This window comes from Mastigoproctus giganteus, chromosome 8 (genome assembly GCF_048544385.1).
Source record: "Mastigoproctus giganteus isolate SK-2022 chromosome 8, ASM4854438v1, whole genome shotgun sequence".
NCBI classification, from domain to species: Eukaryota; Metazoa; Arthropoda; class Arachnida; order Uropygi; family Thelyphonidae; genus Mastigoproctus; species Mastigoproctus giganteus.
The window spans coordinates 65,817,259-65,840,890 of record NC_143582.1 but is presented as its reverse complement, the minus strand read 5'-3'; the positions used below and the strand labels follow the sequence as shown (position 1 = coordinate 65,840,890).

Sequence of the window (23,632 nt, the reverse complement as noted above, 5' to 3'; positions counted from 1 at the left end):
GGCCATTGGAGGGGAATGTTTGGGTACCGGCTGCTCCCTGGTGGCACAGAGGCCTGTTTTGCAGAAGTTCTGCATAAATTTGGCTTTTCAGGTGGAGATAGACGGAGGTCTAGGTGCCACCATAGACATGATAATGATAATAATTCTCTTATGATGTAATTTATTTTTTCTTACATTGCTTTGATATCCTGATCACTGAGATTAGTGGTCAAAAGATGAGATGACAAAAGTAAAGCAGATTTCATTTATTGTTTTCATAAGGGTTGTTTACATAAAGTAAAAAGTAAAGTGCAGCCATTATCAACCCACTGCAGGATGGAAGCCTCCTCAACAATTCATGCTGAGGGAAATGGACCATAATCTGCCACGCTGGTCCAGTGCGGGTTGGCAGATCGACCGTATTCAGCAGTCAGGGGCTTGAACCCCGATCTACTCAAAGAGCGTGTGCTATTGCACTCCCGCTCCTGCCCACTTGGCTACGGAGGCCGTGTACTTTTATAATCATAAAACAGTGACTAAAATTGAACCTGTAACCTCAAAGGTATTTTGTTATTTATTCTGAATTAAAAAAAAAAAAAAAAAATAGTGAAATGTTCTTAGTATGGTATGATTTGCAATAAAACATTTATTATTTTTTTCTTCTTTTTTTTTGCTTAAAAGGCATGACATTGCTTTTTTAAAACATGATAAATTGGCAGCATAGTAAGGTCATTAGCTATTTAAAAATGCTGTCGTTATAATTAAATGATACACATTTTCAAATTGTCTGCAAATTTTTAAAAAATAATTAAGTATTCTGCTTGCATTATTGTTACTAATTTTAGTTATCCTTGTAAGTTCAAATGGTCATATCATTTGTTTTTTTTATGAACTTCGTTATATTACGACTGAGGACTACATGATCACTTTTTAAATAGGAGACTGATTATAGCGTAATAATCAAGATGCCATCTGCTGAATTTCAGCGCATTTGTCGTGATCTTAGTCAGATTGGGGACTCTGTGTCAATAGCATGTACTAAAGATGGTGTGAAGTTTTCAACCAGTGGAGACCTTGGCTCTGGTATGTAGCATGCAACAAGTTGTACTATATCGTATTTATTTTCATCTTTTGAAAATAAATATGATATAGCTAGCTTAACTATAAACAAATATTAGCAAAATACTTAAAATTATTTTTAGTGTTATACACTTTTACGTTGTGTTGCATTTATAAGCACTGACTGGCTATTTGCTTTTGATGAGTAAAGTAATGGATGGGGGTGGATAACTTCTGTATCTAAAATCATCAAATAGCAAAAAATAAAAGTCAGGGCATGAAATGCAATGAGTAACTCTAATCTACTACTATTAAGCTGTTTTATTGCAAATGTTAGAGTTAATTGAACATATCTTGATAGAAACACTTAAAGCAGTTTGGCCATGTTCCAAGAAGTCAGTTTCTCATAGTCAGGCCTGCTGGACTGAACTTGGAACTGAGTTCCATTAGTTTTTGATATTCTGTTAAATAATACTACACAGAATGTAAAAACAGAAAGTTTATGACTACAGTTATTGAAAAACAACAATAAATTTCATAAGGTAAAAAGAAGATAGCATGCACTTTAGCACTGTTTTCCCAACTGCTCTTCATAATAAAAAGCATGGAGGAGCCTGCTAAGTTCAGATTTTTTAACTCTGACCATTCATATTTATAGACTGGCCAGGTGTAAAAAAAAGTTATTATGGAAAGGTAGATATTTTTCATGTAATTAGACTTTTTTGAATTTGTTTTGGCTGCTGGAAACTACTGGGGACATTTTTGACCTTGCATGATTTAAGGGTTAATATTTTTTGATAAATAATTGATGCAGACATACTCTCATGATAACATCTTTTTACTAGTAAACATTCGCTGCAATTTAAGTTGACCGTTTGGAGTACCTTTTATTGTAATACCATATTCCCCATTTTGTAATATGCCTTTGCATATTTAAGCCTGTACCTAATGATGATATAAGATACAAAAGTGTCTTATGAATCACATCACAAGTACAGTGGACCCCCACATTACAATATTAATCTGTTCCACAGAGACACCATTGTATCATGAAAATATTGTAATGTAAACCCAATAACATTATTTTTTTGGTAATTCATTCTAAAACCTTGGAAGTTGAAATTTTTGCTATGTTACTATGTTTATCTCTAAAAAATGATTTTCATAGTGGTAAATTTTACATATTGATTGAAAAAAGTTGATTAAAACTAATATACTAATTAAAGCAAAACAAAATCACTTCAGCTAAAGGATGCAAAAACAAAGCCTGCAACCAACACACTTACAAATGCTACTATTGGCTTAGAGGAAGGATCACATGGTTTAATCGGAGACAATCATTAGCTCATTGTAAACTGAAATAAGTAGGTGCCAGTTAACATCACCTGGTTAGTAGAATCGACCACTTTATAGAATCAAATTTCAAAAAACCAAATCAAATCATTAAAATGCACTACACTTTCATCGTTATCATATCACGGTTACAAGAATCAATTTTGAATGCCTTTGTGATATTTTCCTAAAGCACATTTCTGGAAGTCATTACCATAAAACAATAATGATTTGCAGTTTCCTATTTATTGGGCTTTTCTGTTAGTGCAATAAACCGGTGGTAAACTCAATCTTATTGTATTTGTGATAATACCGAAAGCTAGAATTCTGTGGGTTTTTACATTATTTGGTGTTTCCCCTTCTATGAAATCTTCAATAAAAAACAAAAATTTCCAGAATCTTCTCATTCCTTTTTTTTAAGCTTCCTAACCATGTTACACTGTATCTTACTTGCCCATATCCTGTTGGTTGCAATTTGTGTGCTGTGTTCTTTGTTATTGATTTCTTATCTTTTTTTACTGTTTCAAATTTTACAACAAAAAAAAAAAAACAGTTAGTGAACAGAAATATCAATTAGTTATTATGACAGTATTAATTAAACTGTATACATAAGCTTAAATTTATTTTGTTTTGCTGACCAGTGGAAAATATTCTTTCAATTTTCATGTATCACTTAATTTTGTTAATTGGTTAGGTAATAAAGTGTAAATTTTTGCTTTATATCTTTACTTTTATAGCCTGTGGATATTTTTCCTATTTTTGCTTATTAGAGTCACTGTTTAATAGAATTAAAATTCAATTTGAAAACATGTTCACAACGACAGGTGCTTACCACATATTGATAGTGAATGGTATTTTATTATGGAAAGTCCATCGTAAAGTGATTTGATTGTACGGTGAACCAAAGTGGGGGTCCACTGTATGTGTGAAATAAACTTTCAATCTATTGAAACATTTAATACATAAAAAAAATTCCACATTTATTAATAACTACATGGCTGTTTTCCCACATTTCAACTTTCAAATTTTATTTACTCAAACTACTGATCCTATAAAAAATATGTAGTTGGGTGCGCGCACCCCTCCCTAGGGGTGCACGAGATAATCTGCAATAAATCAATGTTTATTAAAACTTTAAGTTTTTCGAAATGTAATTGAAAATTAAAATTATGTTTTTTTAATACTTCAATATGCGGCTTTGTGTGATCATGCTATCTGTTTTGCCCATGTCCATGACGTGCTCGCTTTGGGCTTGGAGTGTATCTTCCATCCTTGTTTAACTTACTGAGTAAATGTAGATCAAGAATGGATGGATTGTGCTTGTGGCTATTGGTTAGCTGTATTTGTCCCTATGCTGTCGTTACTTGTGGAACTGTGTTTATATTTTAAAAACGCGCCACAGTAAGAATCTTCACGTGTATTTATCAACAGAGCTGGGAAGAATTTAAATAATATTAAATACTTTTTATTCTCATTATCTTGTGTTTAAAATGAAAGATAATTTTGAAAAATAATTGGTATCTTTTAGAAAAGAGTATTTTAGGTACTTTAAAGTATCTAAAATACTTTAAATTATTTAGGTACTTTCAAGTATTTAAAACACTTAACAAGTTTTTAAAATACTTTTGGAAAAAAGTTTTAGTATTTTAAAATATATTTGAAAAAAAAGTATCTTGTATTTAAAATACTTTTAATAAGTATTTTTCCCAGTTCTGCTTATAACATGTTAATCACTAATTAAATTTATTTCTCATTAGACACCGCCACAAAATGGACAGCTGGCTTATTAAAATAGATATATAGAAACCTCAAATTGATACTTCAGCAAACGACCAACAAGGACATACTGAGACTATTTCTCCTAGTACGAGCACGTTGCGAACTAAGAATGATGCTGATTTAATTTTGAATAAGAACCTTTCTAAGAAAATTCAGAATTATCAAGACTTAAAAATTTGGTTTTACATTTATCATCATCAAAGATGAACTACGTCTGAAATGTGTATTCTGTCTTGAGATATTATCTAATGGTGGCATGGAACCATCACAATTGACAAAACATTTAAAAACTAAGCACCCAGAGCATGAAGAGAAACCTGTACCATTTTTTCAATGACATTTAAAGTCATGCAATAATTTTATGAAAAATTATTTCATAAAATTTCATTTCATATGAATTTCAAAAAATTCATAAAATTTTATGAAAATTAATGACAAATGTTTGCAAGCTTCTCTTGAGATTTCCTACCTTATTGCAAAAGAGAAGAAGCTGCACATCATTGGTGAAACCCTAGTTCTGCCTTCTGCAGTAAGAATGATGGAAATCATACACAGTAAAGAGTACTCTGACAAACTTAAGTAAATTCCGTCGTCAGCAGAAACCATTGCAGAAGATTTAAAGATGCAGATAATAGACCAAATAACTGTGGAAATTTTGCTCTGCATTTGGATGAAAGTACAGATGTAGCTAACATGTCAGCTTTTGGTATTTGTTAGATTCTACTTTGATAACAAAATACAAGAAGAATTGCTTTTTTGTGAGCCAATCAAAGAAAGATGTACTGGAGAAGATATATTCTCAACAGTGTAAGATTTCTGCAATAAAAACAAAATTTTGTGGAAAAACTGTTTGAATATTTACTAGGGATGTAATGGCTGCTTTGACTGGAACAAAAAAAAAAAAAAAAAAAAAGATTTAAGGGCAAAGTTCTTGAGATAGCACTAAGCACCAACTTTTGGAGCACATAAGGGATTTCACAAAAAATGTGCATAAAGTGCTGTAAGATGTGATTAATCTGGTTTTTAAAAAAAGCCCTTGGAGTAATAGGTTTCAAAATACTTTGTAATGAGATGGGGAGTGACCATGAAAATCTTTTATATCACACAGGTATGTTGGTTACCGTGCAGTCAAGTTCTCAAAAGATAAGTTATGGATTTTTCTTTTAGAAAAAGAGAAAGGTTACAAATGGGCTGGGGTTTTTTTTTTGTGATAAGTGGTTGTCAGTAGTGTGTTACCTCGCAGACATTTTCGAAAAAGTGAACACCCTTAATCTATCTCCAAGGTAAAGGTGATGATGTTTTAATGATGTGTGAGAAGGTAACTGCTTTTAGAAAAAAAACTTGCACTCTGGAGAGAGCAGTTTGGAAAAACGTTAAGTGATTTTTCTGTCGAAAACGATCTGAATATATCACTAATAGAAACAACTATACTTGGGCACTTAAAAAATTGGAAACAGAATTTTCAAATTTGTTCGGAAATATGTCACTTGAAGAATATCAATGGATTTTGAGTCCATTTGTTGAAACCATAAAGATTCAACGCCTGCCCAAGATCACGGCCCAAGAAAAGCTGATTGACATTAGGGGAGATGGAAATTTTACAAGCTGAATTTCACAAAAAGCCTCTGCATGATTTCTGGATGAGTTTGAAAAATGAGTGTCCTGATTTGGTAAGCAGAAGCAAGTGATGCAATCCTTCCATTTAGATGAACATACGTGTGAGGACGGCCTCCGTAGCCAAGTGGTCAGGAGCGGGAGTGCAGTAGCACACGGTCTTTGAGTAGACCGGGGTTCAAGCTCCTGACTGCTGAATACGGTCAATCTGCCAACCTGCACTGGACCAGTGTGGCAGATTATGGTCCATTTTCCTCAGCATGAATTGTTGAGGAGGCTTCCATCCTGCAGGGGGTTGATAATGGCTGCACTTTACCTTTTTTTTTTTTTTTTTTTTTTTTTACCTGTGTGAGGTGACTTTCTCTGCAATGGCTATTATTAAAACCACGTTTAGAAATAAACTTAACTTGGAACCAGGTCTTCAGGTAGCTGTGTCCCAAAATATGAAACTAAGATATACAGCAATAATGGAAAATATTCAAGCACATTGTTCCCATTAAAAAGTGCTATTGATTTGATTTATACCACTTTGTACTTAAGTTTCAGTTTTGTTTTGTTTTGTATTTTTGCATCGAATTGGATTGTGATCTTTTCAAATTATATGTGATACTAGATATGATGCATACCATGTAAGTTTTTTATAAATGAAACAAATAGCATTACATTACATTGCTACATTAATGATTTCATATCATTTTGTACTTGAACTCCAGTTTAATTTTTTAAAATTTTGTTTTGTATTTTTTTTTATTTGTGATCTTTTAAAATTATGTGATCTTAGATATGCCTTCCATGTTTATAAATAGAAAATATATATATATATTTAATTTTTTTTTTCCGAGGTGTGCGACCAAAAAAGTTTGGAGACCATTGGTGGAAACCATAGGTTTTTTAACTTTTTTTTTATCTGCAACCCCTTTTCATAAGACGTTAGTGACCCCAGAATCTTTTTCACGGCCCCTGGAGGAGTTGCAACCACAGTTTAAGAACCGCTGCAATGACTGCATTGCATGTTCCAGAAGAAGCAGTGCAAGAATCATTTATACTTCTGCCTGCCTGCAATAGTTCTATAATAAATATTTAATTTACTCAAGTTTTTAATGTTTGCTACAACCCCCAAAATCTTTTTCGTGGCCCACAGTTTAAAAACCCCTGCTCTAAACTATCCTCGTCATAGCATAACTGCCAACTCTCCTGTGTTATGACAGAGAATTGAATCAGCCTTTCTTTTACTTAGTTTGACCTTTTTTTTTTTTTTTTTTTTTTTTTGTCTTGTTGTTGTAATATAGTTGATACCACAATTCCCTCTGTCTTTTTGTCGAAACAGCATTTTTCTCATGTCTTTCTTTTCACAAAAAATACTAAAACTTACATTGAAATTGGAACTCCTTAAATTTTGTGAATTATTTACCTTTGTTAATGAATACAGTTGTAATAAAAACCCGATAATAATTTGATAAAATTGTTCAGTTATTGCACACACAATAAAAATAAATGTTTATTCCTGCAGTTTTGCATTTCCAACACTGAATATGTTGAACCCGATGGATGATACTTCTTAAAGATTAATAAAAGAACTTAGTTTTTTAAATCCATGTAAATAACATCAAAGTTATTCCCTGCATCTAGTTCCTTTGTGACTACATCATAGTATCCAATCAAATTTGTCAGACAAGACTTCCCCTTAACAAAACCATGCTGTGTCTGAGCTATAACTGAAGTCTTGTCTACATGATCCTGCAGTGCTTCTTTAACCAGTGCCTCCATTAATTTCCCTGGAACAGAAGTTAAACTAACAGGTCTGTAATTACCTGTCTCCCTTTGATCCTAATTTGTGGATTGGAGTCAATTTGCACATCTCCAGTCCATGGGTACCTCCCCTGAGTCTGAAGGAAGCTCTCATAATTATGGCTAAGGGTTTGCTTACTTCCTTTGCCACCTCATTTAATATAACAGGATAGATTCCATCCACCCCCGGTGCCTTTCTTATGTTTATCTTCAACAATTTCTCCTCCACTTTACTCTCAGATATTTCAAGATTATCTAGATTACTGCCAGAGTTTTATACACCTGGTATTCCCCTCCCTGAATAACTCATGTGTGAATGTAGATGCAAAATATTCATTTAGTTTGTTAGCTAACTGAGCAGGATCATCAACAGTTGAACCATTGATATCAAGTTGACCAATCTGATTCTTCCCCTTCCTTCTAGAGTTTACATAAGTAAAGAACTCTTTGCATCCCTTTGCCAAAGATTTATCATAATCTGCCTTCACATGCGTAACCTCCTTTGTGACTTGTTTACAGACCAACTTATGTCTATCATAGGCTTCTGTGTCACCTGTTATTTTATATGTATCCCATGCATTTTTCTTCTCTGTCACTTGTCTAATTATTTCATCTGACAAACATTTAGGCTTAAATCTTGAACAATATTTCTTAGTGGTATGAAAAGCCTAGTAGCTTCCAAGATTAATTCTTTGAATGCTTCCCATTTTGAATTTGCTGCTGGTAACGTCATCAGTTGGTCCCACCGTATAGAATTTAAATACTGTCTCAGAGCACCGTAGTCACCTCTATGAAAGCAAAAACCCTCCACTTTACCCTTGATGGTAATTATCTCTTTGAGTAAGTCTCATTTCAGCACATTGTGATCACTGCCATCTGGTGGTTCATTTATATGCAGATTCTTAATGCATGAAGAATCACTAGTGATAATCAGATCAAGAGTATTACTCCCCGTAGTTGCCTCCCAAAAATGCTGCTGTAGGAAACAATCATCCAATAAATCCACAAAAGCCTTGCTCTTGTGTGAGTGACCAACCCACAAATTCCAGTCAATCTCTGGGAAATTAAAATCCCCCATTATAAGACACTCTGATTTACTGGCCCACTCATTTTTCCTTTCCCATTGCTTATGTCACACCAAACAGACTCAACATTGCATTGTCCGCCAACATCAAATGGATGCACTTCCTCAGATTTTGTTTCTTTTTCATTGTGTTTTTTGTTTTTCCTTTATGCACAAGTTCAGCCACACTCCTGCTTGCCTGCAGAGTCTTCACAGCTGAATTATATGCCATTAAGTTAGCGCTTACTAAGATTATTGAGCTTTCCATCTCATCTGCCATAATTTTCACAGATTCTCTTAGTGCTTTCTCTGCCATAAGGAAGAATTCCTCCATTTCTCACCCTACATTGAAACAGATTCATTCCCAGCTATTCGCTTGCAATGTGTCCAATCAGTCAATCAGGTTTTACTGGATCCCTGGCCATTCAGGCATTCCCAGAAATGAAAGTGCTGACTTTGCCGCTAAACATCCTCAGGTTCCTTTCTCTGATTTTAAGTCTATCATACGCAAAGCCTGCTACGATAAATGGTCACAGACCTGGAAAAGTGACACTAACAATAAACTTTACCAGATAAAAGAAGCCCCAAAGCTGTGGCTGATTGTCTACCTAAAACATATTGATTTGTATTGCAGCATATAATTTAATCTCTCTAACAATACACTTTTTGTCATTTAATGATGAAGAGACACAATTTGATCTTAGTAGCCCTTGTGTCGTTAAACCATACAATATACATACATTGAAGTGTCACTCATCCATGCAATAATGTGTGAGTTTGCTGATTTAAACTTTCATTGAAATCTACTGTCGTAACTTTGTGAAAAACAACTTCATTCACTTGGGAATTTTGTAATTAAGTTCATTTATTTAATATTAATTATCATAAACTCATATCTTTGAATATGTGTGTTTATAGGTGCAGAACTTGAGAGCAAAAGCAGGATAAACACATGGTTTTGATAATATAATTTGATTTTAAAAAATTATTTGGTATTCACATTTGTAATCTGTTTATATTATTACATTATATTTATAGGTAGCATTTACAGAATTTTATTTAATATCTTTTAAGTTATTATTTGAAAGTAGAAAGTGGGGCAATACCCATCAAGACCAGAAAATTCCTGATCTTGACTTTGGATGACAGTTCTTCAGAGTTGCCAGTTGAGTGCATAATGTCAAATTATTAATTTATTGTACATATCAGAATAATGGTGATGGATAGTTGTATTCTTGGTCAGTGTAATATGGACTGCCTTCTCTTTGGCAGAGGGCCACCAACAGAATCTGCTGTTATCTCCTTCTTCCTGCAGACACTGACCAAAACAAAAGATTTCCAATTCCAGCAGTCTCAGGTGTGGTTGTTCATAAGTAAGAGTAACCGTGTATACGGCTGCATACAAATTGAACTTTTATGTATAATTATTCTAGTGGACAAGAGGTAATGCTGAAGTATGATAATTGATGCAAGTCAATGAAATTAAGATAAAAGTATGTTACATTGTGATGCAGTGGTACCATGGATTAATTTATGGAAAAAGCAGCTGACTGGACTAGCCGGGTGGGTAAAGTGCTTACCTAGCAACCCAAAGGTCGCAGGTTTGAATCCCGCCTTGGGCTTAGATCAAAGTACTGCAAAAACCTTGGGAGGTGCAGTATGGCCACATAAACCGATGCGCCAACAACTACTACCAAAAAAAAAAAAAAAAAGGAAAAAGCAAGCCATATCTAAAATATGCAGAGGAGCTCTGGCCTGGCAGCTCCTTATAGTGGGTTCCCATGTTCTTAATAAATGTTTGAACAGTTGTACTCTTCAAGAAGAGTAGTTAATCTTGATAGGGTTTTTGAAATGGCTGAAGACAGTCTTAGAGCATCCTGTAATCTGGATAGGCATCGTGTCCAGTGCACAGACAAAGCTCTGCTCCTTTATTCACAAAGATACATGCAAATTCCAGCCGAATCTTAGTATGCATTTATGGGATTGCTAGGGCAGTGTTTCTCAAACTGTGCATTTTTGAGATATCTCTATAATTTTGTGAACAAGATGGATTTTTGGAAATATGTCACATTGGGAAACTGGGATTTTAAAATAAATGAATGCTGCTGTTGTACAAGCCCTTCACAGCTAGAAGTTTTCTTTTTCATGTAGCCATTGAGAAAAAGAGAATTGCATGAAAAGTTCTTGTGGAAATATAATTGTATTACCACACTAACTCAGTTTTAAAACAATTGCTCTATAGAGAGAAATAGAGAAATTTTAGGCCATAGCCTGCTTGTAGTACCTCCAGGAATGTTGAACAATATTAACAGCATGAAGGGAAACCCCCCCCCCCATTAAGATATTCAACTTTCTCTGCTGGATATTCATGAACTGCCATATTTCAGAAATAGTATATATGACAATGTACTTTACCAAATTTCATTGATTTGCATCAGTTATTTTGCACCCTTGCAATTATTTATATATTATTATTTTTTTTTTCCCATTAATACATTAACTTGATCCATCATTATAGTATTTTGGCATAACAAATAAACTTATAAAATAATGCTCAGCTGCAGATGAATAATGAATGTATAAGGGTTGTTCAAATGAAAAGTAGACTGTTGCAAAATCATATCTGGTTAGTTTGCAGCATGAACTTCACCTTATGTGTTCAGTAGCTGAATCACTACACACACCAAACTCATTTAGCTATATATATATATATATCCAAGTTGTTTACAGCATTCAAATTATGGCAACCATTACTGCCCATATCGATTATCTAACGTATACTTATACACCTTTTTTTTTTTTTCTCGCTGATGCTACATAAGCTCATATGCTAGCTTTCTTGCATCACATGCCACGATTACTACTACTACCATGCCCACACAAACTGAATCTGTGCATATAAAATGTTCATTCCAAAAAAAAAAGTGTTTCATTTGAATGACCCTTATAATTCTAACTTAAAAGGTTGACTTGCTCCAGAAGAGAAAACTTGCTAAGTAAAATTTAAATTGAAAAATTGGTCTGGACATAAATAGATTTATGTCCAGACCAAATTGTTGATTTATGTTTTGTTACTTTTTTGATGTGAAAACATCTTTAGCAGCACCTACTACATTTTTTGACTGAAGCAAAACCAATTGGTAACGACAGATAGAAATGATGCAAATGATGGCACCTACTACATTTTTGGACTGAAGCAAAACCAATTGGTAATGAAACTGTCAGACGGAAATGATGCAATTGGCATCACGCCTGCTACTTACTCTACCGAATCAATGTTTGCTGTATTTCTTCTTTCTCAGAAAAGACCAGTACGTGAAGGAAACAGTAAACGTAAAGAAAGTTTATAAGTGAATAAAACATTTCTATGCCGATAATTATTTTTAACAAGTGCTGCTCTTATAAATCGGATATTTTTCACAAATATAGCCTTGCATAGTAGTGGAATTTAATTATGCATTTTGTTGACATACCTCTCAGTGAATCAGCTATGGGTGGCCAAGTTCTCGTGATATAAAAAGCACATAATTTATAACAAGTGGTTTAGGTGTACGTAGTTTAATGCTTCTTAAGGTGATAGAGACCTACCTTAGTTGAAAAAGCTAGTTCCATTAACTAGCCATTTCAATCTTTTTTTCAGAATGTTCTCTTCTCTATTCATCAGTATTTACACTGTAAAATTACTGCTTGGTATTATAATGGCATTAAGTTTGAAATATCTTATTAAAACAAACAGCCTATAGTGGTATAAAATATGAATCTTCTGTTTTGTATTGTATACACAGTAGAAAACATTGGACGTTTATGTAGAATTATCCATGTAAAACAGTCCTGTGTTTATGACTGGTGGGTCTGGGCCTTGCAAACTACTATACATTTGTTTACTGATTCTTATTACTGTTGTAACTTCAGGTTTCATCGTGTTTTATGCAGAATGAGTGCATGTTTGTTGTTGAGTATTTTTTAGAGTTCCAGTCTTACAAGAAGTGCTGTTGTGCATTCAAAGAAAATTTTACAAAGGTACCTATTAAGTCTAGCATTCATCAGATAAGTAATTTCCAACAGACTTAAGTATTCATGACAAACAAAATATATATACATGAATCAGTTGTAGGATTACAAAAGAATTCTTGCCATCTCTAGATTATTTTTTTATAGGGAATATTAAAAGACAGTATAATAATAATTCATGATCATTAAAAGACTGAACAAAGCATCAAAGGCGGTGTCCAGAACATATGTCTTATCACACGTTAGTGACATATGATAAACAGGGCAGGTGCATGTTTATGTATGCTAGAGCACATTGTGGATAACACCAACACCTACTGTGTACAAAATATAAAAAGCATTATTTTAATTTCTGCTTATTGGACTTTGTTTTAAATGGATAAAGTCTATAAAATTCCTTTATTGCTTGAGAAAATAATGGTAATAAGAGCAATACTTAACCAGAGGGGCTTGTAGCAAAAGAAAGAAAATTAGCATATATGATTAAAGTACCTATTGTCTTCATCAAGTTCATCTATCTTTACATTTAATATCTCAGCTATAAAATTTCATGAAGATCTATCCACCGAATGGATTTTCGTGAAATTTTTTGTTTGGCTATTTTAGAATTTGTCTAGCCTTCCCAAATTCCATTAAAATTGAATCATTAGAAATCTAGTAATTATTTTATTTTACTTTTTTTATGCATATTGCATAGGCTATACAAATATCATTTATAGCTGAAGAATTGATATTGTTTGTTGCTGTGCTCTGATTGGAGGAATGAATGGGCAATATGGCAGAGGCACATGAGTCATTACTTATTGTGCTCTCTCTCTCTTCCCTATAAAACAAGAATTATTACTATTTGGTGAAATGTAATACACTGCAAATGTTTTGTAACTTGAATACCATATACACAACACTCATTAAATATCTGTAGTTAACTTTATATTATCAGTATGGTTATATCAACTTTTAACCCTTAAGGCCATCTATCTTGGCAGGGTGCCAGAAATCTACTTTGTTCCACAACCATTTTCAAATACAGCCACTACCTGACTTACAGAAATTCGGCTTTACATAAGTTTTTGCCAGCTGGTGCAAACTTAAAAAAAAAAAAAAAATCGTGGGAATGTATTTTGCATCCGGTAGGAATAAATGGAGGTATCGTGAAAATATCGTAATGTAAACCCAATAACACTTTTTTTTTTTTTTTTTGTGATTTGTTCCAAGACCTCGGAGGTTAAAATTTTCGCTATAAACTAAGCTATTTATCTCTCTAAAAGGTCGTTTATATAATGGAAATTGCACTACTTTCATTGTTATCATCATATGTTCTGTTATAAGAATCAATTTTGAACGCCTTTTGTCATATTTTTATAAAACATTTCTGGAGGTCACTACCATAAAACAATAAAAAAAATTCGCACTTTCCGATTTATTGGGATTTTCTGTTGGTGCATTCTATTACGGGTAGTAAACTCGATCTTATTGCATTTGCAGTAATAGCAATAACTGGAATTGTGGATTTTTATGTTATTATGGTGAAATGAGTTTCCGTTCACTGAAGGGGACCTCATTTCTTCAACCATATAAAAAAATTAATTTTCAGAAACTTATCTTCATTCCTATTTACTTATTACAGTGATGAAGGGAAAGGGACCAACATCAAGTGCTAGGAAAGGAAACAATTGATTTAGAAATGAAGATGATTAATTAAGTATGAAGCAGGACAAAGTTTGTCATCTACTGCATGGAATTAGGTCTCTTTATTATTATTCAACAGTGAATACTATTTTAAGGGACAATGCACGAATAAAAGAACATGTTAAAGGATCAGCGCATTTAAGATCAACGGTGATCACAAAGCAGTGTTCAGGTGCTATGTCGAAGATGGAAAATCAGATTCACAAGCGAGCCCCCCACCACAACCAATGGCCATTCAAGCAAAAGCGAGAAGTATTTATGAAGATATTAAGGATGAGTACGGCGAACTCCAAGCCAAATTCATGGCAAGCAACGGGTGGTTTAATAGGTTCAAGCATCGTGCTGGTTTCTAAAACATAAAGTATGCAGTGAAGTCGCCAGTGCTAATTCTGCAGCTGCAGAGAAATCTTGTGATGTGTTGGAAAAAACTCCCTCTAAATCTCCACAGCCCTCAACTTCTGCATCAGCTGAAGAGTTAATTCTGGCAATGATGCTCGAAAGGTAAAACTTGCTGACGTTATGCCCGACTCCTCTCTCTTTTTGTAATTTTATACACTTTAACAGGCCGACCGGAATAGCCGGGTGGATAAAGTTCCTGCCTGGCAACCCAAAGGTTGCAGGTTCGATTCCCGCCTCGGGCTTGGATCAAAGTACTGCAAAAACCTTGGGAGGTGCATTATGGCCACAGAAGCCTATGTGCCAACAACTACCAAAAAAAAAAAAAAATTCTATTTACATGTTTGTTGAGCATTTTTCCTTTTTTGCTTCTATCAAATTCAGCATGCATAGTTGCAAGTGCAGAATTTCCCTAAATGCTTATTTAGGGAAATTCCGACTTGCGGGGAGTGGCTGTATAGCTGTAGCAGAGTGGTCAAGCCCGTGACTGCTGAATACGGTGCTGTTTCTTGTATTCTCTCTACCTTGTGAACTCCTGACCATGTGGTTGTCCCCGGAGTATAAACAGAAAATTTATTTATTTTAAATTTAATGCAAGCACAGTAGAAAAATCATACAAACTTAAATAAATAAAAAAATCGCATCTGTCTAGTACAGCATTTTGTAATATGCTGTCAAGAAACTCCATACTGGACAAATGTTGCAATTCTATGTAGGGCACTTGGTGACTGCAAAGAAAGATCTAAATAATGGCCACCATTTTGGTCTACAGAATTGTAGCTTTTTGAGCATAGAGCGATACAATAAAGTAGGTAAGCACAATGGTAGCCAGTGCAACCTTGCTTTCACTCCATCCAATGTTGTATTTGGGTTGCCTTCATTCAAACTTGGTAGATTGTGCACTGTTCTCACTTCGTCAGACTGCTTCACAATTTGCTTTATTGTTTTTATTGTGGGTGGTTTATATCCAAAAAACTTCATGAACTGGTGTGTAACAGCTGCAGCATTTTCATTGTAAGCCCACGGTGCTTTTCCTAAGTTCAAATTACTCTGAAACAATAAAAATGGGGGGAAGGGAGTTCGAATAACTTACATCAGCAGTTATTCAAAACTCTAAAAGAAAGGGGGTGAATCTGATTGGTCCACTTGACATCGATGGTTCGACTGTTGATGATCCTGCTCAGATAGCAAACAAACTTAATGAGTATTTTGCATCTGCATTCACACATGAGGAATTATTAAGATTTGAAAATGGCAGAAGGTTATCAAATTGTAGCAGGATACTTAATGATTTTGTAATAACTGAGAGCAAAGTGGAGGAGAAATTGTTGAAGTTAAACATAAGAAATGCACCTGGGGTGGATGGGATCTATCCAGTTATATTAAAGGAGATGGCACAGCAACTAAGCAAACCCTTAGCCATAATTATGAGAACATCATTGGACTCAGGGGAGGTTCCCATGGACTGGAGATGTGAAAATGTATCCCCAATTCACAAAGGGGGGATCTAAGGGTGACATGAGTAATTACAGACCAGTTAGTTTAACTTCTGTTCCGGGTAAAATAATGGAGTCACTGGTTAAAGATGCATTGCAGGATCATCTAGACAAAACTGCAGCAATAATTCAGACACAGCATGGGTTTGTTAAGGGAAAGTCTTGTCTGACAAATTTGATAGGATATTATGATGTGGTTACAAAGGAACTGGATGCAAAAAATTATTTTGATATCATATATTTGGATTTCAGGAAAGCTTTTGACACTGTTGCGCATGGAAGACTATTGTACAAATTGGAGCAGAATGGTATTAAGGGTAAGTTGCTACAATGGATAAAAGGGTGGTTAAGTGGGAGAAGACAGGGTGGTAATCAATGGGTACTGCTCTTCGTGGACTAATGTTATTAGTGGAGTCCCACAGCGTTTGGTCCACTGTTGTTTTGTATATTTATCAATGATATTGATGAAGGTATATCAGGCTTAATGTTGAAGTTTGCAGATGATACAAAGGTTGGCAGGGATCTAGCAACAGGATCTAGATAATTTGGGCAGATGGGCTAAGAAGTGGCAACTGAAGTTTAACCTTGACAAATGCAAAGTACTGCATATGGGTAGAAGTAACCCCAGAGAAACGTACCAACTCTGTGGTACTACACTTAAGGTGGTAGAAAATGAAAAAGACCTGGGAGTAATTGTGCAGTCAGATATGAAGTTTTCTGAGCAATGCAGACAGGCTGCCAGGGCAGGCCATGGAGTTTTGTCAATGATATATAGAAATTTGGCTAGCAGGGAGAAGGAGGTGATTGTCCCTCTGTATAAGGCAATGGTCAGGCCATGCCTTGAGTACTGCGTACAGGTCTGGAGGCCTCATTTTAGGAAGGATGTAGATTTACTTGAGCGTGTAGAGAGAAAGGCAACAAGATTGGTGAGTGGAATGAAGGGATCCTCTTACCAAGAGAGGCTTAAGTTTTAAAAATTGCAGTGGCTGGAGACTAGGCACCTGCACCGTGATCTGAGTGAGGTGTATAAGGCCTTGAATGGGTTGAGCACGCTGAATTCTGATGGGATCCTTCCACTTGTTCAGATTACGAACCTAAGGGGGCATAAATTCAAATTAAGAAAGGACATGTAGAATAGATGTGCAGAAATTTGCCTTTAGCCAGCGGGTGGTTAATTGCTGGAACAAACTTCCATCTGTCGTTGTGGAAGTTGATAGGTTGAATAAATTTAAGGAGGAACTGGACAGGCATTTGGAGGGGATGGTGTGTTTGTTTTTTTTTTTTTTTTTTGGCTGATGCTGCATAAGCTCATATACACTTGCTTTCTTGCATCACATGCCACTACTAATACTACTACTATTTACTTATGGACCACCAATAAAAGAGAAAACTTGGACAGCCAATTTGTCTATAATTGTTGCAATTTTAATGCAAAAAATTAGGATGCAGTTTGGACTTGAAGCAGGCAGAAGTCATGCAGGGAAATAATTTTTTGATATTTTTGGATTGTAATAGACATTAAGATGAAGGCAATCTCCAAAATACGTCTGCTGTTTGCAGCAGACGTATTTTGGAGATTTGTCAAATAGAGGATGGTAAGTTTCGGGAAATGGGATACATGATCAGCCGATGATTTTAGTTTAGTTGAATAAAGATCTCAGAAGGTAATTTTCAGATAGAGTATATGGGTTTCTGTTTCTCTTTAAATAAGAATGGAAATGAGTATTGACAATGGTTTGCTAAGGTGGGAAAGGCAGCAGCATTTTTAACTTGTTAATTTTTGATATGAGTTTGTTTTTAAAAAATTGGTACGATCTTCATATCTTTTATTGTTTCTGTCACTTGTTGCATTTTGCTGATATATTATTGTTTGCATTTAGGTAATGTTAAGCTCTCACAAACGGCCAATGTGGATAAGGAAGAGGAAGCTGTTGTTATTGAGATGCAGGAGCCTGTGACTTTAACATTTGCTCTAAGATACTTGAATTCTTTTACAAAGGCTACACCTTTGGCAACCCAGGTCCAGTTATCAATGTCTGCAGATGTGCCATTAGGTAATTTTGTTTTTAATTAAATCTGCAGCGATTTTCCTATAACAAGAGATATGTTCCAAAATCTGTTCACTCCCAAAGATCCATTATAACTAGGATAACTATAATTTTATGAAATTTTGTCTTGACAGGAAAATATAAGATACTTTTCAACAAAGAGGATTTTAAAATATCTTTACTACAATATACAGAAGAGGTGGATTACATATAGGGGGCTATACTTAGAAATTAACGAAGTATATCAGTACACAAGAACATTTGTTTTCTGCTTGGAATAAAACTTCTAAAGTGCTGCAGTTTAGCACGACAGCTTTGGAATTGCATGTAGAGAACTGTTATTACTGTATAATTTGAATAGACATAAACACAGAAGTAACAATTTTCTAGCTCATGCCTCGTTAATTCCCACCCTTCTATGAGTCAAATTGCAGTATGATCCACCTAATGTATACTTCACAATTTATATAGCTGCATTAAAATTATCAAAAATATGGGTGGGGGGTTATCACTGGAAGCATAAATTAAAACATAAAAAAAGAATGAAAAGGTTTCCCTGGACAATAAATTAAACTAATTCTAAAGGGAAATCACTTTTATCTAATAGGAGATTACTGTTAGTAATTTCTTCAAAAATATACTTAAATATTATGCTGTGTTTAATGGTATATACAGTATTTGTTAAATACAGTGTGTGAAAACTTTAACTTTTTATTGTTACTCATTTTACCTTTTTAAAAGGGTGATGTTTTCGGAAGTCTTGGAGAAGTTTGTAAATTGAATTTTCATAAACCAGGAGCTTACTGTAATTTATTTGCATTTGACGTTCTTCCAAATTTAAGTTGTGTTCAATTTACAATTATTTCAGTTATTTGCAGCTAATAGCTAAAATCATTGAAGATAGGAACATTTGATTCCTGTTCTCTCTTCTTGTGTTCATCTTTTGATTTACAAATAAATAGGATATTAATATATGTTCTTAATCCCTGGATGCATTTTGCAGTTGAGTTTCAGAGTATGCAGGTTCTGTAAATTTTTTTTGTCTGAAAAATATGATTTTATGTTGTGCAGAACCATTGGAGATGTTTATTGCTTTGATTTCAAAGAGCAAGTATCAGAAATTGCCACTGCCATTGGCTGTTCTTAAAATATCATTAGTAAGTTTGGGTTTTTTTAGCCCCCCCCTCCCTCCCTAGTACGCAAGAATTTAACTGAAACCAATTAAAATCATCGTCTGGAACTGCCATAAACAATTCTTTTAATTCTGCTTACTAGTGAGAAAAGAACTCGTTTCTAGAAGGGCACAAAGTGTTTAAACTCGTAAAAGAACCTCACATCAAACTCAGTATGTCGTGTTGTTGTGGACACAACAATATTTACCTTGGGAGAACATTGCAAATACTTCAAATATGGCAGAGCAGACAACTGAACCTTAACCTTTCATTGCAATGTAGACACTTATGGGACTTGAAATGTGCCAGACTTCTCTTCATAGGTTCATCCAATCACAGAAGGTTATTTATTTTGGGGGGGAACCCCCCACAAAAAAAAGGAAAAACCTACAGTAGCAATCAAAGACAACACCCATGCATCATGAAGGTTCTAATTGATGAAATCAAGAGCAACATGCATAATGTTTTTAATCTTAACAATTCTTCCTATAGCATTAATCAAAAGATCCTACATTACTTTATTTCCTAGGTGCTTAGAAAATTGCCCACATAGTGCATTTATAATAGTGGAACCATTATGTGGTAGGTATGCAGGCAACCCTGGTGATGTCATTCCATTTCTGTCCAAGAATGACCTTTAGATCCATTAGATAGACTGGTTGCTCAGGCCTATCTTGAAAGTGTCACTCGCAATGATTGTAGATGCACAATGAAGTAAATGCCCAGCAAGTTTGCAGCATGTGACATGCTGAATATCACTGGCATTCTGCACAATGTTTTTCAGAGGATTTTCAGAATATTCCCAGCAATATGTTGTAATTTTTCCTTTGAAGTACCATTTCTAAATAATATGATGTAACCATTGTGACTCTTTTTCCTCTAGTGATTTCTTCAGCTTCTTTGTTTTGTAATTCATCATACTTCTAAAATATCCTTCTCTTCTAACTTAACCATTATCATTTTTGATTATTTTAGTTACAGATTTTTCTGAAATCCAAGTTTTCCTTTAGCCTCTTTATACATATCTTAGCCCTTAAGATGTGGTTTGGTTTTGGTTTTTATGGCGCTTGGGTGACTAAGGCCATGATGTGCCAGGTCCCATAGCCCTTATGAAATTCTATTTATATTTAAATAAGGGTTTATTAGTTTCATTTGTTTCCATTGACTACCTGGAAAGGCAACTTATTTTGGTAATAAAACTTCCCTTTTCACCTGTATCACAGTTTGTGTAGTTCTTCCTTGAATTTATTCAGGCTATCTACTTTCACAACATCAGACTGAAGTTTGTTCCAGCAATCAATCACCCATTGGCTAAAGGAGCAAAAGGCAAACTTCTGCACATCAATCAAGGATCCTTCCTCAATTTGAATTTATGTCCCCTCATGTGCATAGTCTGAGCAAGAGAATGAATCGGATCACATTGCAGGTGCTGCAATTTAAACAACTTAAGCCTTTCTCGGTAAGACCACCATTTTGTTCACTTCACCAATCTCATTGCTGTTCCAGCAAACCTACATCCTTTGTAAAATGAGGCTTCCAGACCTGTATGTAGTACTAAAGATGTAGCCCAACTGTTGCCTTGTACACTGGGATAATCATCTCCGATTTCCCTTCTTCCCTGCTAGCAAAATTCCTGTATATCATTAATAAACCCCCATGTGCTGTCCTGGCATCCTGTCTGCACTGTTCAGATAACTTCATATCTGACTGCACAGTTACCCCAGGTGTTTTTCATTTTCCACTGCCCTGAGTAGCATCACACATTTGGTATGTTAATCTGGGATTACTACTACCCATGTGCAGTACTTTGAATTTCTCAGCCCATCTATCTAATTGTTCTACATCTTGTTGCAGTAGCATACCATCATTACTGCCATTAACCACCCTGCCAGCCTTTGTATATTCTGCAAACTTAGACATTAAGCCTGAAATACCTTCATCAATATTATTAATGCTGAACCCTGGGGAACTCCACTGATAACATTAGTCCAAAATGAACAGTGTTCATTTATAATAACTGTTTTCTTCCACTCAGCTGTCCTTTTAGCCATAGCAGTAACATTCCCCTTAATGCCATACTATTTTAATTTGCAAAAACAGTCCTTTATTTGCAACAGTTAAAAGCTTTCCTGAAATTCAAGTATGATATCAAAATTGTTTTGCATTCAGTTACTTTGACTGGATCATAGTATCAAATCAAATTGGCCCTTGACAAACCCATGCTATGACAAGTATAACTGCACTCCTGTCTAGCTAGTCCTGTCTACTTCTTTAACCAGTGGCTCTGTTATTTTCTCTGGAACAGAAGTTAAGTTAACAGGTCTGTAACTCTGATCTCCCTTGGTGAATTGAGGATACATTTTCACATCTCCAGTCCACAGGGACTTACCCTGAATCCAAAGATGTTCTCATAATTATGGATAAGGGTCTACTTACCTCCTTTGTTACCTCCCTTAATATAACTAGCTGAACACCAGTTGCCTTCCTTACATTTAAGGAAGGAACGTGTAAGTGTTCCACGTTCATTTTACTATCTTGCTCCGATTTCCCTTCTGCCATCTACTTACAAAACTGAAAGCAATATTTGAACTTACTATATGGGTGTTTTAGTTATTGTTTTCTTTTCCTTTAGGTTGTGGTACAGAAAAATGATATTAAATGTAATGCATGTAATTTTCAGTTGAACTGTTAAGAGGGGTCCCTAGCCCATCCCAAAAAAAAAAAAAAAACATTATTTGAGAATTAGGGTAACTTGTCTTTAATCCTTAATAAAATTTTTAAAACTTAATTGAGCTAAAGTAATTTTGACTAATTTTGAATTATTTACAGTTGTTGAGTTTAAAATCGAAGATATGGGCTACATCCGTTATTATTTAGCTCCCAAGATTGAAGATACAGATGAAAATTAGAAATCCAAGATTACTGTAAATACCGTCATTTTTATATACATCAAGTTTGTGCTTAATTGTATGTTCACTTATATACTTTGATTTGCAAAGGTTGTATTGAATGTAAATTTATTCAAAATCTTTAAAAGAAGAAGAAAAAATACTGTCCTGTTTCAGTAAAACTTTTTTTTTTATATATATATATATGTGTGAAATACATACATCATCACTTACCTGATTCAAAATATTCCTCCTTCTAAAAGAGATAATGGAACTGTTTGAAAATTTGCACATCATTACATTTTAATAATGATCAACCAATTTATAAGTTGTGAACAAAGGTAAACTTGGATACAAGGCTTGAGTAGTCAAGGTGATGTGGACTATTATTAGTTGCAAAAAAGAAGCCTGGATATTAATGAATCAGTTTTTCAGAAAAGCTTTTATGATCACATGTACAATTGCATGGTCAGGCTTAGTAAGACTGGAGTGGTCCCCTGCAAATTATGTTGGACAAAATCCTTAGGCCAAGAACATTTGACCAGTGTGAGATAGTGGATAGAAAAATATGCTAACCTCTATTATTCAACACCCAAAAAACACCATAGCATGAGAAAAGGATAATTCACTAGCTCGCTGCAGTCGATAGATACACCTCTGAGAAGGATTAAAGATTGTGTTAATTCATCTTATACTATATCAATAAATCCATTAATAGGTGACTGGTAGAACAATTACTGCATTCACGTTGTATACAGTGACCTGTTGATAGACTGCTACTCCTCAAACAAAATCGATGACTTGATTTTGTTTAAGGAGTGTTGTGAGGATGGAGTAGAGGAAGGAGTATTCATGCCTGCATTGGCAAAAGCATAAAACATGTTAATCATGTCATTAAAATAACCATGATAAGCTCGTTTTATTTAATAAAATACTATAAACAGAATATACTAGATGAAGTTTATTAAAATAAAACAAATTTTAAAATGTATGCAATGAAATTAATAAACAGGATAAGAGGATTTTTTTTAAAAATGCCCATTGCAGTTTTGTGCACAGGCTGTGGCCAGACTAATTTTCAGTCTTGCCTATCTTTTTCTCTTTCCCTTGCAGAATGATTTCAGGCAGATCACTTCTGCTACAGCAGTATTTTCTCCTGTAGAGCACATAACAACTACTCTGGTATCTAGAGGTTAGTTGTGACCATAAAATGCAAGGAAAAAAGCACATTATATATGTGTTACTGGCAAAGTGCAGAATCCAGGTATTGTATAGAATACCCAGCAAAGTACGAAATAAACTTATCTTTATCATCCTA

General features: G+C 34.5%; 1 protein-coding gene across 1 annotated transcript in view; it reads left to right on the top strand.

Moving 5' to 3' along the window:
- PCNA (Proliferating cell nuclear antigen) overlaps positions 1–22,360 on the top strand; it is a 49,402-nt gene extending 27,042 nt beyond the window's left edge. Inside the window, exons 4-6 of the mRNA XM_090379446.1 lie at positions 918–1,062; positions 18,087–18,260; positions 22,256–22,360. Coding sequence (XP_090235572.1) covers positions 918–1,062; positions 18,087–18,260; positions 22,256–22,335 — 399 coding nt within the window. The 3' untranslated portion in view covers positions 22,336–22,360. The remainder of the gene's footprint in view (positions 1–917; positions 1,063–18,086; positions 18,261–22,255) is intronic.
- Positions 22,361–23,632: the final 1,272 nt, after the last annotated feature.